We start from the raw sequence: 15,426 nt of genomic DNA, 5'->3' as shown, positions 1-15,426 counted from the left end.
TTACCCTTCACATACCTTGCTAGCTGCAACTCCAAGTGCAATTTGGCCTTCCTGATTTCTTGTTCAGCCAATCGCTATGCTACTCTTTTCTTATTTACAATGTCTCCAGAAAGTGAGAACAGGCATTTGCATGGCACTTTTGTAGCTGTCATTACAAGGTATTTATGTGCCAGATATGCTAAACATTAACATGCCCCTTTATGCTTCAGCCACCATTCCAGAGGACATGCTTCCATGCTGATGCTGCTCGTTAAAAAAAAAAAAAAAAAGTGTTAATTAAATTTGAGACTGAACTCCTTGGGGGAGAATTGTATACTCCCTGCTTGGTTTTATCCACATTCTGCCATAAATTTCATGTTATAGCAGTCTCAGATAATGACCCAGAATGCTCATTTTAAGAACACTTTCACTGCAGATTTGACAAAACGCAAAGAAGGTACCAATGTGAGATTTCTAAAGATAGCTACAGCACGTGACCCAAGGTTTAAGAATCTGAAGTGCCTTCCAAAATCTGAGAGGGACAGAGTGTGGAGCATGCTATCAGAAGTTTTAAAAGAGCAACACTCCAATGCGGAAACTACAGAACCCGAGCCACCAAAAAAAAGAAAATCAACTTTCTGCTGGTGGCATCTGACTCAGATAATGAAAATGAACAGGCGTTGGTCCACACTGCTTTGGATTGTTATCGAGCAGAACCCATCATCAGCATGGATGCATGTCCTCTGGAATGGTGGTTGAAGCATGAAGGGACATATGAATCTTTAGCGCATCTGGCACATAAATATCTTACAATGCCGGCTCCAACACTGCCATGAGAACACCTGTTTAACAGTGCAATTAATCGCTTGACAACCCTAGTTAGTTTTGAAGTAAGCTTCAAGGGAAACCAGGTTAAAATTCAGGCACAAACTGCACCACAGCATCCTAGAAGGAAGATTTTGTTCTTGATAAGTGAACAGAAGTGAAACTCTAAAACTTGTAATACACGGGAATCTACCTTTTTATAGCTGTTGAGCCCAATATATACAATTTCTCAAAAAATGTCATAATTTCACTTACAGATCCATAAATGGTAAATTCTCTTCACCAGACTCTGATAGTCTATGGGAATTTCATCGGCAAAGTTCTGGTAGAAGCACGGTTTCAGAGGAATAAACTTGGGGAGCGGAGGGAAGTTATTCACTTTCTCTACAAAACAAAACACACACACAGTTTAGCTAACTCAGACATATTCTCTTAAATTAATGAATCATCATAATGACATGACCCCTCACCTGCACTTCCCAGAATAGAAATATCCAGAGGAAGCACAGAAGAGAGTGTGGAAGCTTCGAACTATCCTGAAAAACATGCCCACCATTAGGAGAGAAGAGAATCCCTAGTTCCAGTTTATTTACTCAAATGGGCCAACATCAGCCCTTATCTTCACCCTGGATATTTAGGGCTCATTCTCTGTTGCTTTGTAGCCTGTGTAGTCATTTACACCAGTGCAAACCAGGGGAAAAGCACCACCATTCTGATTCAATTGCATTTCACTGGCATAAATGACCACAAAAGTTGCAGTGCAATATAGACTCCAGACCCAGCTCAAGAGCACAGTAGCTTAGATAGGGTGAGAGAGGCCAGCTAAGCAGGTCTCTAGCTGCATCTAGTGGTGGCAGCCCTTGCAGGGTTTTATCTAATCCACTAGGGCACAAAAGCAGGGGTGGATATTGGTTTCCCAGACCAAAGAAATCAGATGAAAAGCAGGGATTTTCCCCTCCCACAGGACAGAGACAGATGGAGGTTTGCTTGCAGAAGAGCCTACATTCCCAGTGGAGGTCTTGCTGGTACAGCAATCAGGCCTTGTGGCCTGCAGCTCATATGGTCTGATGACAATGAAAGGGATGACTTTAGGAGAACAATCCTCTAGAAATACTAAAAGGATGTTGTCTAGTCAAAGGGGAAAATGAGTCACACCAACCGTTCATGGACTATCTGCCTTGCAGATATCAGGGATGTTTTCATTGTTATGAATTTCATAAGTCGTGACCTTCTTGCCTTCCAAATCCAATATTTATATTCTCATTCAGCCCTGCCCATAGCAAATCAAGTCATAAATTCAGACACCGTTATACAGACAGTAGGGACAGCCACACAACAAGGAGCAGAGAGATACAGACCTTCTTATATGCATTTTATTGTTAAAGCCTCTGATTTTTTAAAAAATGTTTAAATAAGTAATAGGACTCTTTAAACTGTGTAATCCAAACTGCTGTCAGCTGATGGGAAGAAAGGCACGTGTGAATATCTAATATAACCATGTGCGCATTTTTACATGTTTGGGAATATTTGTTCTTGCCTTTGAGTGCTGATTAAAGTTTGATTCTAGGGCATTGTGACTAATTGTTTCAAGTCTTCAGCTTCAGTAAACAGAATTAAAAACAATCAGAGGAAGAGAAGAAAAATGTCCTGGGAAAACTTCCAAATGGCACGGAAGACAAGACAAGTGTCTGACCATGACCTTTCAGACCCAGAGAGTTCCCCCTCTCTCGCCATCATCTCTGTGAGAGAAAATAATAAGCTGCTCTGGCAAAATTAACTGCTCTCTATAGAAACATCAGCAACAGGAGCAGCCTCACTGTGATGCTAAATGAACAATCTGGCCAGAGCCTCTTTATCAGGGTACTGCTAGCCCCTTCTTTGTCCCCCCTCTCAAAATGTAGCTGCAGCCACTTTATGTTACTGCAGATCCCTCTCTCCTTCCCTCCCTGCAAGGTGGTCTCATTCACCAACATTTCTTGTGACTGCAAGCCACCAGTGCATCTGGCCCATAGATTTTCTTAAAGCACAGGTTCAAAACCTGGCAGATTCAGATAAGCCCTCCAGCTTTCTCAGGCAGATACATTTAGTACCACAATGTTTACTTTGCATTGCCTGGAAAGTAATGACCCCATGGCAGTTGGCTAAAGGTGTTTCTCGGTGGCCAAAATTTCCTCTATTATTCTCCTCTATTGTCGTGTACCATGTTGTGTGCCAGCTGGCTCCTACCCGCCCACCCCAGAGTTGGCTGCATTTTAGGGTTGCTGTGCATATGCAATTTTTAACTGTTTGAGGTTTCTTCAGAGGAAAGACAACAGAAATGTAAGAGAATATTCTCTCTCAGATCTGATCACATGCCCCAGAGATTTCTACAATACTCACTTTTGCTCTAGGACAAGACTGTTAAACTACAGCAAGTGCAATGTTTGCAAGAAAATACTGTCAATTTTAGAGGATGTATAAGCTCAGGAATTGTTCCAGCTCGCAGTGAAGTCAATGGGAGTTTTGCTATTGTTTTCAGTGGGAGCAGAATTAAGCCCTTGATTTAAGTTCATAATGCAGCTAGGATTGATGTGGAAGCAGATGTTTAATCTCTGTAGGGACTGCAGTGACCAATTTCCTCCACACAAGCATTTAAGTCACACCCAGTCTTCTATGGCCAGGATGGGGACCTCAGTTAATGATCCTAAGGAGAAACACAGTGTAAAACAGGAGTATGTGGAAGGGAAGAAGAGAGGAGCAGGCAGAAGGCTCTACAAAGGATGAAAAGGGCCCATGGAGAGAAGAAGAAAAGCTTGTCATGCCTAATCCACTATGCTGATAGCCGTACACTGTTGAAAAGTTATGTGCAATCCTTTCTGTTTCTCTGTATTTAGTACTGCTCTTTACCTGCCATTTCTGCTAGAAGTGTTCCTTGGAGAAATTTGAAATCAGACAGCAATGGATCTATTAAAGAAAGAAAGGAAATACGATCAATAGCATATAACTGTAACCCATATCCACAGAAACCCTAAATTTTAAAGGCATTTTTGCAATATCTAACAAAGTCCAAATTTTTTTAAAAATTCATTATTCTAGCTCTTGACTGCCAGCGTAGCCTTTTCAGTGCAAAGTGTTTGTTTCTAACTCTACAGAGTAGGCAGGCTCAAACAGTATCACTAAGAGAAATACGAATTACCCGTATTTGTATTAATGGGATGCTACCTTTGAAGGCTTAATTACAACCTCACCGTCAACAACTTCAGCTGCTTTACTGCTCAGCAATGTATAAATGTGCTGCTGAATGTACCTGACACAGTCAGAGGTTGCACAGGAAACTGCTGCCAGAACACATTCTGGCTGAAGGCTGGCAACAAGTTGAGACAAGTGAACCCGGTTTGGACTCAAGTCCAAGCAAAAAAAAGACGTAATGATCTGACTGTTCCCCAGCTCACCATGGCACTTTCATAACTGTGAGGGTATGAGAGCACTTAGAACACTACAGCGGCAGCTATACCGCCATAATGCTTCGGTGTAGACACCACCAACGCTGATGGGAGAGGTTCTCCCATTTGCATAGGTAATCCACCTCCCCAAGAAGCGGTAGCTAGGTTGATGGAAGAATTCTTCCGTTGACCTAGCAATGCCTACACTAGGGGGTTAGGGTGGGATACCTACCTCTCTCAGAGGTGTGAAAAAATTTTCACATGCTGAGAGTGGTAGTAGTTATATTGATATAATTTCCCACTGTAGACCAGGCCTTAATTATTAACCCATTGTTTGATAGGAAAAACACACACACCGCAAAAAGAAAACAAAAATATCACAGATGCAACACAGAAACTGACAGCATAGTTTATCTTCACAGATAATTCTTTTACACAAAAGGGAACCAGACTGCAGTACAGAACTCCCACAGAATTCACACACCCATCATTCTTTTAAAAAAACCAATCATGCAAAAACATTTAGAGACTTTACAAATAAAGTTTATTTAATGAGGGGTGGAGAACTATTCTTATTACTGCAATTCTTGGAAGACAATCATGCAATCTTTATTCTTCTCAGCAATTCCACTGACTTCAGTGGAATTAACCACGTGAGTAAAAGCTGCAGGTTTGGGTCCTGAACCACAGATAGCTGATTCTATCTTCTTGATATTTGAAGACAGAAAATATGTGCCAATGCTTTCAGTAAAACGCAAGTTGAAAACATAGAATCCTTTAAAAAACAAAACAAAACAAAAACACACCTTTTGTTTTGGCCACAGTTCTAAACCAGAATTTTAAGTCCACCTCTACCTCGCTATAATGCTGTCCTTGGGAGGCAAAAAAATCTTACCGCGTTACAGGTGAAACCACGTTATATCGAATTGTATTTGATCCGCTGGAGCGCGCAGCCCCTCCCCTCCCCGGACCGCTGCTTTACCGCGTTATATCCGAATTCGTGTTACATCGGGTGGCGTTATAACAGGGTAGAGGTGTACTAACAAAAACAACAACTGGTAAAATGAAAGAAAACCCAAGAAAACCCTTACTTTAATATGACAAACAACAGATGTACAAGTTCCACCTCACACTGCAGTGTGATCTCGAGACTAGGGCACTGAACTTGTGAGCCAGGAGAAAACCACTAAATTGTTGTGACTTGAGGCAACTCACTTTACATCTCTGACCCTCTGTTTCTTCTCCCACCCTTTATCAGTCTTGTCTATCGCTTAGTCTGCACACCAAGTAACAGTAGGGGCAAATTGGGTTTTGTAATGACCCAGTCATTACAAAACCTAATTTTCCCATACTGTTACTCACACCTTCTTGTCAACTATTTGAAATGGAACACCCTCATTACCACTACAAAAGTGATATTTCCTCCCTTGGTACTGTTAATTGAATTGTCTCGTTAGATTGACCCCCCACTTGGTAAGGCAACTCCCATCTTTTCATGTACTATGTATATATGCTTGCTACTGTATTTTCACCCCATGCATCTGATGAAGTGGGTTCTAGCCCATGAAAGCTTATGCCCAAATAAATGTGTTAGTTTCTAAGGTGCCACAAGGACTCCGCATTATTGCTGATACAGACTAACACAGCTATCACTCTGAAACCTGTCATTTTGCACCAGTATATCTATTTTGCTTAGTGATATGATTTTTTTTTTTTTAACACTGATCTAGTTATACTGGTACAATCCTTAGGCTATGTCTACACTAGACACCTTACAGCAGCAGAGTTGTATCGATGCAGCTGCACCGCAGTAAGATCTCCCATGTAGCCGATCTGTGCTGATGGGATAGAGCTCTCTCATTGACATTATTAAACCATCCCAACCCCTGCCAACAGACGTTGTCCACACCAGCGCTTCTGTCGGTATAATTTATGTCAGTCGGGGTCACACCCCTGAGCGACGCAAGTTTTAATGACAAAAGTGCTAGTGCTGACATAGCTTTAACGTGGACAGTTATACTAGTACAAAGATGACTCATACCGCTATAGATTATTCCCCTTCCCATCCAGGAAGAGAGATGCAGGGTATAAGGCACCTTTATACTGGTGTAACTGCATCCTCACTAGGGAGGTTGCATCACTTTAACTCTACTGGTATAGTTTAGCATAGACGAGACCTATGTAAATTGTAAGTTTTTCGGGGCCAGATCTGTCCCTTACTACGTGTTTGCACAGTGCCTGGCACAATGTGACCCCAATCTGAGTTGGGGCCCTAGGGACTATCACAATACAACCAGCCAGACACCACCACCTCTTCACACTCTGTCTGACAGGCATTTTAAACTTAAAACATGATTCATAAATTGAGGCTTTTTTGTTTGTGTTTTTTTTTTATTTGCCTTGTTCCTTTTGTATTGTGTAAACAGGAAATAAAGCATGAAGACAGAAGTTCAAATTAAATGTGGCCCTACCACACGCAGCTGCTTTTGACAAAGAACAACATTTTTTGGAAAGAACAAGTCACATAATTCAATCAATTACATTAAAATGTCAATAGAAAGAAAAATCTATTACTGAAAGATCAGTAAACAAACGGGGTCATTTTTTCAGGCCGGAGGAAAGCAGAGAGAGTGCTCCCACGCTAATCAGTCCTTAAAATCCTAACGGGAGGGGGAACAGTATAGTGCTTAGAGCATGCAGCCGAGGAGAATTCCTGGATTATATCTCTGGCATTGCAGAGAACTATGTTACAACATCCCAGAGTTTCAGTTTCCCCATATATTGTTTTCACTAAAAAAAAAAGTGTTATAATTAATTAAAAGCATCTAAGAAAAAAGGTAACTCTTCTTAACTCTTTACCCTCATTAAACTTCCTAGGGTATATCTGCACTATATGTCATTATAGCAATGCCAGCACAACCCCCTCGTGTACACACACACACTGTACACTGAAGGACAGGATTTTACCATTAGTACAGAAAACCACCTCCCTGAGTAACGGTAGCAAGGTCATCAGAAGCATTCTTCTGTCAACACAGCAGCATCTACACTAGGCATTGGGTCGGCATAGCTATGGCGCTCCAGGGGTGGGGATTCTTCATACCCCTGATTGAGGTAGCTATGTCAACCTAAATTTTAAGTGTAGACAAGGCTCAAACTCTTACTAAATCTCACATATGATTTTATCCTACAGCACATGAATGAATACAGCTGCGTGCCCTGTTCTGCAACCCTAACTTACATAAGTAATCTCACTGAGTGTTCTCACTCCAAAAAGGGTGTTTTATTGAAACAGCAATTTCAATGTACAAAAACAAAACAAAACTAAGCCCTCCCACCACCTTTTCGCAACTCAGACAAAGCCAACGAGCAAGTTAAGTGTTGCAGGATCAGGTTCCACCATTTATTTAGATTCCTCTAGTTTTGTTGGCTTTGGGCCTCAATCCTGGTCCCACTGAAGTCCATGGACATTTTGCCATGGAATTCAGTAGGAGCAACCTCAAACTCTTTGTATGAGGATACGTACTTACATTGTTGGCTTGGACCTTGAAGCACTTTTCTTTAGTGTTCTGAAATGGCTTGGTAATTGAGTCGTTATTACACACTCCCAACTTGTCATTTATTTTGGCAGGGACTCCTGCAAATACTTGATTGTATGTTAGAAGAGAAGACACCTTAGATTTAGGATAAAACAGAAGAAAGATCCTGCTCCCGCAAGGTGACAATGTTGCTCAGTTCCCATTCACTTGAGCATATGGGGCCCGTACAATGCTATATTTCTATTTGAAGAAGTCTTAGCCATCAGTGAACTCCAGCTGCAAGATACAAGTGTTGTGAAACAGCTGCACTGCAAATATTGATCAGTTAAGCAAGAAGAGACACGGATGAGCAGTTACATCTGCACACAGAGACCATAACTGATTTGTGTCTTGTGATGCAGTTGTACGAAAGATACTAACAGAAACATAAGTTCTATTGTACATTCATGTAGAAACTTATTTAAGTTAACTGAAAAGAACAGATTAAAAATGCATTACCCCACCACTCTCTGCAGCCAAGATTTTTCAGTTAAAATCCATTTTGCTGGGGGGAAAACTAAAGGAAATCTTGATGTAAAATGCACTTCTCTTTTCCACTATGCTCCTAAGCAAACATGAATAACTCAAAGTTTACAGTCCAATTTACATGACTCACAAAACCAAGATGGGGTTCAATGAAAGCTGCTACTGTCTCCATTTCAAAAATACAAAATGCCCTTGTGTCTTGTTGAGGGTAACATTTTCTGTTTGAAAAATGTAAGAAACAGGATACTGTTGTCTGCACAGGAAGCAGGCAAAAAACTACATTAAAAGGATACATCATGTTTAAAGTCGCAGGTCATAAATAAATGTATTTCTTTACTCATGTTACTAATATCTTAGGTTGTCAGAAGGGGAAGTTTTAAATCAGATTTATTTCTCGCTGTTTGTGCCTGTAATCGATTTTTTGAATTTCTCTCAGCTTGGAGAAAGGACAGTCCAGCTGTTAGGATGCTAACCTGAGACTTTTAGGTTCATAGCAACAGAGTCCTGTGGCACCTTATAGACTAACAGACGTATTGGAGCATAAGCTTTTGTGGGTGAATACTCACTTCATCTGATGCATGGATTATCTTATCTATAATCACAGATAAGGCCAGAAAGGACCATTGCGATCATCTAGTCTGACCTCCTGGATAACATGCCATAGCACTTCCATCCATTAATTCCTGTTTGAACTAGAACAGATCTTTCAGAAAAATAGTTAATCTTACTTTAAAAATTGTCGGTGATGTAGAATCTACCACAATCCTTGGTAAATTGTTCCATGGCTAATTAACCTCACTGTTAAAAATGTGTGCCTTATTTCCAGACTGAATTTTTCTTGTTTCAACTTCCAGCCATTGGTTCTTGTTCTAACTTTGTCTGCTAGATTGAAGAACCCGTTATCAGTGTTTTGTTCCCCATGTAGCTATTGCTTGCCCCAAGACAGACTCCCCTGACAACCTGCAAATACAGCCTACACTTTGTTCCTAGATTATAGTCACTTGGGAGAGGCAGGTTCAAGTCCCTGCTCTGTCAGAAACTGCCTGTGAGACCTTCAGCAAGCCACTTAGGGACAGATTTTTAAAAAGTATCTAGGCACCACCTAAATCACATTGAAGTCAACAGGAGTTAGGCTCCTAACTACTTCTAAATATCTGCCCCTTAGTCTCCAAATGCCTTAGCTCCCCATCTGTACAATGGGGATAAAAGCACTCCTCTACTTCACAAGGGTGTTGTGTGGATAAATAATTAAAGATTTTGAGGCACTCAGATAATGGGGGCCATATGAGTACCTAAAAGAGAAACAGGAAAATGGATGATCAAAACAAATGAATTCACTTTTACTTTTGTTTATAGCCAGTTTCACTGTCAGGCTAGAGAGCGAGCTTTCACCTGTGCACTCTCCTAATCCTTAGTTGCTGGGAAGATGGGACAAAAACACCCTCTCTTCTGTCAATGAGACAGCCTAGGGGCTGCTCTATGTTAATTAGATTTCCAAGGATGTCTATAGCTTACAATCAGGCTCAGAAGGATGCAATTTTTACTGATAAATGTCAATTCACCACACACAGCCAAACTGACCAAAAAATATAATTTCCATCAAGAATAAAGCAAAATTTACAAATGGGCAAAGAAAAATAGTGCTTGAGAACTTATTAGAGCTTGACTGAAGGACATTTATTTTGTATATTTTGATATGTGATGTTGACAGTTTGTGTTTTAACAGTCATAAAACTTCAACTTTTTGAATCTTGATGTTTATAGTCATTAATTATTGCCTGCCTCCCCCCAGTTTCCTGGAACTGTAAAAATTTAAATTGATACAAAAATTTAAAATGCTTAAAAGACATTAATATTACCTGTCAAAATTATAAAAACAAACCAAGTTTTGCCAAGCCTACTTACAATATATGCTACTGCCATGCTCCCTCTCAACATCTATACTGGCACTTGCAGAAGGCAGTTTATTGAAGCCCAACACAATTTTCCCCATACCCCTGGTGGACTATTTACAACCATATATCCTACCTATCCTATGTAAGATCCCACATGACAAAAACATGATAGACAGACATTGGCTTCAATGGGGTTACTCCTGTGAATAAGCCTTACTCATATGAGTAAGAGATTGCAGCAGTGAGCCTCAGGAGGAGGAGAGAAAGACTTGCTTTTCCAACTTGTGTGTTTCTGTGTTTTCGCACTGCATTACAACTACTACTCCTGGGAGAATTCTGCACCAAAAAATTAAAAATTCTGCGCACAATATTTTAAAATTCTACGTATTTTATTTGTTAAAACAGCACAATATAATCATGCTGGTTTCAATTATTTACGTAATTTATTTAAAGTACAATACAATGGATGAAGAATGGGAGTGGGGAGCATTGGAGGAAATTCCTAACCCCCCTTGCCTAATAGTAAAGTAGCAAGGTTTGACCCTTTATGCAGCCACATGCTCACTGCTACATCATAGGCAACTGAAGAGCAAGTGAGGGCTGCGGAATCAAACTCACAATTTGTATTGGCTACTGACTATCTTCAGAAAAGTCAGTAGCAAACAGTTCATAGAGCACATTTTAATAAGAATTGTTTTCAGTCCAAAAATTTAGACCAGTTGTAATCAGTAAAGCACCATACGCATTTATAAGGCCATACTGTCCTTTACACCACTCTGACCATGTAAAGGAGCCTTAAAACTTTTACACTGGTTTTATACTCCTGGGGGAATTCACAAAGATAATGGGAACAATTCACCAAGTGGGCAGGCTGCTATGTTCTGCTCTTTCTGAGGGGACAGCCTGCGCCACACCTACCTCCTCAGACACACTTTGAAGCACTACCCCTCCATGCCAAGCATGCTGCAATAGTGAAGAGGGACAGTGAGTCTCTCTCACAACCGCCCACCCCTTCACACACACACGGTGGTGATTTATGTCTCTACTGGCTGCTCCAGGTGCCTGAACCGACCTGCCTGTGCTGCCGGGAAGGGGTGCATGACTGCTCTTGGGGCTCCCCTTTGCTCCCCCATCAGAAGTAATTTTTCTGCAGGGAAGAAAATAAATCTGCAGGGGGACATGAATTCTGCACACACACACTGATGCAGAATTCCCCCAGGAGTAAACTACTCAAATTGGCCTAGCAAATGGGACCTCTGCAGCAGACAACAGTAATGCCCAAAGTAAAATTAAAAAAAAACACATACAAAAATAAATAATCATCAATTATTTACATGTCAAATGTCTACAGCTGAGATAAATACGACAAAAGTCTCATCACTACAGTGCGAGAAATACAGTTTCAGAATATATTTAGCAAAAGGTATTGCAGTAAAAAGCAAAAAGAGTAGGGGAAAGGAAAACCATCTCTCTTGGAACTACTAGTGCCCAAGATACACTTTGAAAAAACTTCCACCCTTCTTGCAATCACCACATGTGCAAACCCCCCCATTTACTACAGATGTAACTTTCCCTTGCATTCACTGTAAAACCAGCCTCTCCTTCCACCTGCACAGCATACAAGACAGCACTCCCACCCTTCTTACTTCCCGAACACTCATAATACAGAATTACCTCAATTAACAAATACAAAATGGTCATTTGCATCCACAAACCAGGCAGTTACACACCCAAATCGCCACAAATCACAAGGCAACAAGGTACAAAACCTGGTAGAGGAAATATGGGTGAGAACCAGCCACTGACAACTTGTTGATGAATAGTCAGACTTGGGAGACAGCACATTGTTTAGGGCAGGGGGGTTGCAGAGAGAAGTGTTTCCAATCCAATCAATCCCCGGTGCCAAGGGGGAGGGAGAGAAGGTCTGCCTGGTTACACCCCCACCCCATTAATTATTGACCTGGGCTGGCTATCCCCCCCCCATTCATTACTTACCTGGGCTGAGGGGGGGTGGTGGCCTGGCTACACCCCCCCCATTAATTACTCGCCTGGGCTGAGGGGGGGTGGCCTGGCTACACCCCCCCCCATTAATTTTTCACCTGGGCTGGGGGCGGGGGCGGTCTGGATACACTCCCTCCCACCCATTAATTGCTCGCCAGCGCTGGGGGCCCGGTTACCACCCCCCCCCCTACTAACCGGGGCGAGGGGCCGCTCCCTGGCCGCCAAGCCACTCCCCGCAGGGGGCAGCCACCCGCTCTGCTGTTTATCGCCCTTACCTCAGCATCAGCCGCCGAAGCCCTCCGCCCCCTCCAGCCCTTAGTGACAGCCGCGGGGCACACCGGGAGTTGTAGTTCCAGGGCGGCTTATCGCCGCCGCCGCGAGCCGCGACGGTGACTACCTCTCCCAACATGCCCCTCGGCGTCCCTCCGTCACGTGACCAAGGGAGGGTGTCTGAAGCCGGGTGGGAGGGGCAGGCGGATATTGGACTACGGCGGCTTGCGGGGGACAATTTTATAAGGGAGGTGTGTGAAAGGCGAAGCCAGGGCTTGCCTGAGCCTGCCAGGGGTAGTTTGGAGGCTGCTGGCCACCGCCTGGGGTCACTGATGGGGCTGGCATCTGCACCCCACACACACACTTTAGGCCTCTGCCCCTTAGCATTCCCACCCGGCCTTTGCAGCCTGCAGCTCCGGGGCTACGAGACGCCCTTCGCCGCAAGGCGCGTCCCTGTCCCTCGGTTTTGTGCCCAGAGGGCTGGTCGACACCGGTTCGGTTGGACCCTCCACGGTGTGCAGGCAGGGCTGGTGCAACCATTTAGACGACCTAGGTGGTCGCCTACGGCACTGGCATTTGGGGGGCGCCATTTTCTTCAGCAGCGGCCAGATCTTCGGCCACCCCGGTCGCCACCGGCATTTAGGCGGAGGGAGCTGGGGCAAGGGAGCGCAGGGAGGGCCGCCTGCAGCAAGTAAGGGGGGGCAGCACGCAGGGGAATTCCCGCCCCAGCTCATCCCTGCCCCGCCTCCTACCTGAGCACACCATGGCTGCTTCACTTCTCCCATCTCCCAGGCTTGTGGGGCCAATCAGCTTAGGAGCCGCAAGCCTGGGAGGCGGGAGAAGTGAAGCAGCGATGGTGTGCTTGGGGAGGAGGCGGGGCAGGGGTGAGCTGGGGCGTGGAGGGGGTGCCTCAGGGCGGAGGGGGGGAGCTGCCATGGCGGGGGGGGGGCTCAGGGCGGGGGCTCGGAGACAGGGAAGGGCACAAGGTGGAAGTTCCACCTACGGCGCGAAACATCCTTGCACCGGCCCTGTGTGCAGGGATGTGAACAGTCCACCCCCCAAGAGGCATCACCGAGCCGGCCTAAGCCCCCGTAGACAGCACCCGGTCGAGGGGAGAATTCTTCCGTCTGCCCCGTCTCGGGGAGGTGGATTTACTACAGCGACGGATGTTCCTCTCCCGGCGCTGCAGTGAGCGGCTACACAACAGCACTGCAGCCGTGCTGCTGAAGCGCCTCTAGCGCAGACTTAGCCAAGTTACCTATTTTCCTCACCGACTGGGCATCTGCTTTAGTGTCAGGCCTGGTTATGGGGGCCAGGTGCCCAGTTTTTGACTGGAAAATCAGGTCAAAAAGGGGACCTGACAGTGTCCGGTCAGCTCTAGTCCGGGTACCATGGGGAGGGGCTGAGTCATCAACCACTCCTGCCTCTACCTAGCTAGGGCTGCCTCCTACCTGCATCAGGCAGCTACACCTCCCAGCCACGGCAAAGTAGGTGCATCCCTCCTAACCTTGGCAGGAGGCAGGAGAGGAAAAGCAGCTAATGATGGGGGGGAGGAGGAATAGATTGGGGGTGGGGCAAGGGTGAGGGAAGAGGTGGAGCAGGGGTGAGGGAAGAGGTGGGGGGGAGTTCAGGGGGGAAGACAAGAGGCAGGGCAGGGGAGGTTCTGGCACTCCTGCTGGAGTATCTGGTTTTTAAATATTACCAAGTTGGCAACCCTAGGCCTGGCCTGCACCGAAAAGTTATATCATCCTTGAGAAAAGTTGCTAAGCCAATATAAAGCCTGGTATAGACACTGCTAGGTCAATGGAAGAATTCTTCTACCTCTTGAGGGGATGGTTTTACTACCGTGATGGAAAAACCCCTTCCATGGCTGTAGCAGGTGTCCACGCTACAACAATGTAGCTAGCTGTGCTGCTGTTGCATTTGTAGTGTACATATACCCTCAGAGTTTGTCTTCATCTGGAGTTATTCCAGTACAACTGCATGCATGGGCACTCTTATTCTCAAGTAAATTTGCTTTGTTGCAGTTTATCTTAATCCCTTTTTGAAAGCAGATTACCAAACAGGAACAAGGCGTTCTTATTCCAGAATAAGAGTGGCCACACATGGAGTTATTCCAGAATAGCTATTGTCCTGTAAATTCATACCCTACCTTAATCCGAATTAACTTTCACGTGTAAACAAGACCTTCTTGTTGAGACTTATTTACATCAGAATTAAAGAAGTTTGACACCGAGTTTATGGAAAGAGCTGTTGAGACTGAAGGAAATAACTTTGCAGTATTTCAGGTTTCCAGTGTACCGTTGGTTGTGGGGCTCTGGCACATGCTGTGTCTCACATTTGGGCCTTGGTAGACTGACAGGCTTGGTCTGGCCTGATCTCACTGCCCTTCAGCAGCAGTAGAACATAAGAACGGCCATACTGGGTCAGACCAAAGGTCCATCCAGCCCAGTACCCTGTCTGCTGACAGTGGACAATGCCATGTGCCCCAGAGGGAGAGAACCTAACAGGTAATGATCAAGTGATCTCCTCCTGCCATCCAGCTCCACCCTCGGACAAACAGAGGCTAGGGACACCATTCCTTACCCATCCTGGCTAATGCACCAGCTCCCCTCTGGCAGCATGAAAGGAGGGTTTGGCAATTAGTGGCCACTTAAGATCCCTTTTCTTCTCCAGCAGCGGCACCTGCCTAGGGCCAGCCCTAGGCTTGTTCTTAATTCAGGTTAGCTAACTCAGTCAAATAGCAGTGAAGACACTACAACTTGCCCTTTAACTTGGGTTAGCTGCTCATGCTGCCAACCCAAATTGCAGCGTCTTCACTGCTATTTTATCTGAATTAACTAACACAGGTTTGCTAACCTGAGTTAAGAACACACCTTTTTTTGTAGTGTAGAAATACCCAGTGAAGCTACTCCAGGGTTAACAAGTATGCAAGGCAGAGGAGAATCAGGTCCAGTGTCTCATGTCCCT

At 44.4% G+C, this 15,426-nt stretch overlaps 1 protein-coding gene across 5 annotated transcripts in view; it reads right to left on the bottom strand.

Moving 5' to 3' along the window:
- The window catches only part of SCAMP4 (secretory carrier membrane protein 4), a 32,934-nt gene extending 20,388 nt beyond the window's left edge, over positions 1-12,546 (bottom strand). The window contains exons 1-4 of one of the 5 annotated variants that reach the window (XM_050933825.1): positions 12,382-12,451; positions 11,860-11,954; positions 3,691-3,747; positions 1,060-1,188 (exon numbers count right to left, since the gene is read on the bottom strand). In XM_050933825.1, the coding sequence (XP_050789782.1) occupies positions 1,060-1,188; positions 3,691-3,697 (136 nt within the window). In that variant the 5' untranslated portion in view covers positions 3,698-3,747; positions 11,860-11,954; positions 12,382-12,451. Of the gene's footprint in view, positions 1-1,059; positions 1,189-3,690; positions 3,748-11,859; positions 12,047-12,381 lie in introns of those variants that run through there. The other 4 variants (XM_050933823.1, XM_050933824.1, XM_050933827.1 and 1 more) reach the window with 4 other exon arrangements.
- Between the last annotated feature and the right edge of the window lie 2,880 nt (positions 12,547-15,426).

The sequence above is a fragment of the Gopherus flavomarginatus genome, chromosome 24 (assembly GCF_025201925.1).
Source record: "Gopherus flavomarginatus isolate rGopFla2 chromosome 24, rGopFla2.mat.asm, whole genome shotgun sequence".
Taxonomy (NCBI): Eukaryota; Metazoa; Chordata; order Testudines; family Testudinidae; genus Gopherus; species Gopherus flavomarginatus.
The sequence above is the reverse complement of the archived record's forward strand: the minus strand, read 5'-3'. Positions and strand labels throughout refer to the sequence as shown.